Below are 2,272 nucleotides of genomic sequence, written 5' to 3' on the forward strand. Positions count from 1 at the left end.
ACGAGCCATATACCCCAGCTGCCTCTGAGGAGCCAGAGGCCAGGAGCAGAAGCCACAGCCTGAAGGCCCCTGCCCAGCCCAAGGCATCCCGAAGTGTACAGACAACCCCCTCCTATGTTTTCACCCCCATCTTGTGCAGCTGCCAAGGCTGTGGCGGGGGGTTGTTCCTGCATGGCATCGTGGCCATGGCCTGGGAGTGTCCCCCAGTGCCAGCCATGCCTCTCCAAACCCCTTCTTGTCTTGCCAACAGAACAGGGAACCCCAGCTGCACCCCCAGGGCCAGCTGCCAGCTGCCACTGTGTACAGTCAGGACCCTGTGCCCCACCAGGTGAGCTCCAGATGTGACACCTGGTGCACCCCCAGGAGGAACTGTTGGGGTGTCCCTGGCATGTCCATTTGGCCTGGCCTAGAGAAGGAAACCCAGGGCTCAGCTGCTGGGGGTTCACCAGGTTATGACCCCCAAGAGACAGGCAGTTTTACCACCCTGAAAGGATTGGTATGTTTGCTGCAGGGTGGGTGATGCAGGGGGAGAGGGCAAGGGGAATGACAGCCATGGCTTCAGCCTGTGGGGGTGGCAGTGACCCCCTGCCCACTCCCCCGGGGACAGGAGAACGAGGATGAGTGTGCAGCATGCGGTGATGGTGGTGAGCTCATCTGCTGTGATGGCTGCCCCAGGGCCTTCCACCTCGCCTGCCTGGTGCCCCCACTGCCCCACGTCCCCAGGTGAGTCCCAGGGCACACAGGGATGCCAGTGCCCTCCGCCATCCCTCACTGCTCTGCTCCTGCTGTGCAGCGGGACATGGCGATGCGGCTCCTGTGTGGAGAGTGTGGCTGAGCCAGGCCGGCTGCTGGAGGCAGACTTGGCTGTGGAGAGACCCCCCGAGATCCTGGGGGAGGCAGCACGGGACACCCAGCCGGGTGGAGCTAAGGGGAGTGTCTGCAGCCACTGCTGCAGCCGGATCCCCACTCCCCGACACTGTCCTGCTCCCAGTGGGGACCCCAGGTGAGTCCCCCATCACTCCCCACATCCCAGCCTCAGTTCTTCCCTGGAGGGTTCTGCCCTGACGGTCTGTGTCACCCCGATGGTGTAGGGGGCTGCTGCTGTGCACATCCTGCACAGGCACCCTGGACACAGGCAGCCTGGGCACCACTGCAGCAGCTGGAGACCAACTGCTTCCGGCAGCCAAGGTCAGCACCAGCAGTGCCGCACACGGGGTGGGAGAGGCGGAGCAGGGGCTCTGGGGAGCAGGAAGGTGGAGGTGGATCAGGCAGGGTGAAGGACACCACATGGAGGCAAGTTAGTGAAGCTGTACTGGGGGAGCATGAGCTGGGACTGCACCAGGTGAGGGACTGAACATGGGCAGCAGCCCTGAACAAACGGAGAGCAGGCTGAGGGCAGCGGGGGAGCTGGCAGGACATCTCTCCACACACAGGCAGAGGACGGAGCCCTCGGCAGTGAACCTGTGCTGAGTCGGGATGAGCTCGATGCGCTGCTGGGTGAGGTAAGACTCTGTGTGACACCAACAGGCAGACTCCATCCAAGGGGGACCGTGTCTCTGGTGTGGCCCACAGGGTGACATGGGGCTGTGTGTCAGGCACGGTGTGCCTGGAGACCCCAGGGGGGGCAGGATGTGGGATGGGAAAAGAAAATGAACACATGGGGCTGTCCCACAGAGCACGTGGGATGGGATCTTGCAGTGGGCGTTCCAGAGCATGGCACAACCGCTCGCAGACACGCATGGGCTCCTCGCTTAGTGCACAGACCCAGCAGCAGACCTACCATCCCAAGCCATGACGAAACAGCCTCTGAGCCAGATGTGAAACAAGACGCTCACAGGCATCACGGCAGCACAAAAAACATCACACAATAAACCAGTGACGGTCAACAGACTGACACAGTCAGAGGAAAATGGAAGGTCCCAACCAGTGACACTCAACAGAGAAAATGAACAGTGAAAAGGTGAATAAACAACATGAAAGACGAAATCAAAAAGGTGATTGAAAAAAAAACAATACAAAGAAATGAGAAAAAAAACCCCTGTTATCCAAACAAATGATTAAAAGATAAAGTTAGACGTTTAAACAACTCCAAAACCAAAAGGGAAGTGAACTGTGAAATCTCCACCAGAGGGGGGCAAAAGAAGCCTACAGCACCCGGTATTCCCAGGCGGTCTCCCATCCAAGTACTAACCGGGCCCGACCCTGCTTAGCTTCCGAGATCAGACGAGATCGGGCGTTCTCAGGGTGGTATGGCTGTAGGCACCCCTCAGCC

At 59.6% G+C, this 2,272-nt stretch overlaps 1 protein-coding gene across 1 annotated transcript in view; it reads left to right on the forward strand.

Moving 5' to 3' along the window:
- The window catches only part of AIRE (autoimmune regulator), a 4,985-nt gene extending 2,719 nt beyond the window's left edge, over positions 1 to 2,266 (forward strand). The window contains exons 5-10 of the mRNA XM_017729394.1: positions 33 to 328; positions 608 to 723; positions 794 to 1,003; positions 1,092 to 1,188; positions 1,434 to 1,502; positions 1,675 to 2,266. Coding sequence (XP_017584883.1) covers positions 33 to 328; positions 608 to 723; positions 794 to 1,003; positions 1,092 to 1,188; positions 1,434 to 1,502; positions 1,675 to 1,755 — 869 coding nt within the window. The 3' untranslated portion in view covers positions 1,756 to 2,266. The remainder of the gene's footprint in view (positions 1 to 32; positions 329 to 607; positions 724 to 793; positions 1,004 to 1,091; positions 1,189 to 1,433; positions 1,503 to 1,674) is intronic.
- The last annotated feature ends 6 nt before the right edge of the window (positions 2,267 to 2,272 follow it).

The sequence above is a fragment of the Corvus brachyrhynchos genome, unplaced genomic scaffold (assembly GCF_000691975.1).
Source record: "Corvus brachyrhynchos isolate BGI_N302 unplaced genomic scaffold, ASM69197v1 scaffold63, whole genome shotgun sequence".
NCBI lineage: Eukaryota > Metazoa > Chordata > Aves > Passeriformes > Corvidae > Corvus > Corvus brachyrhynchos.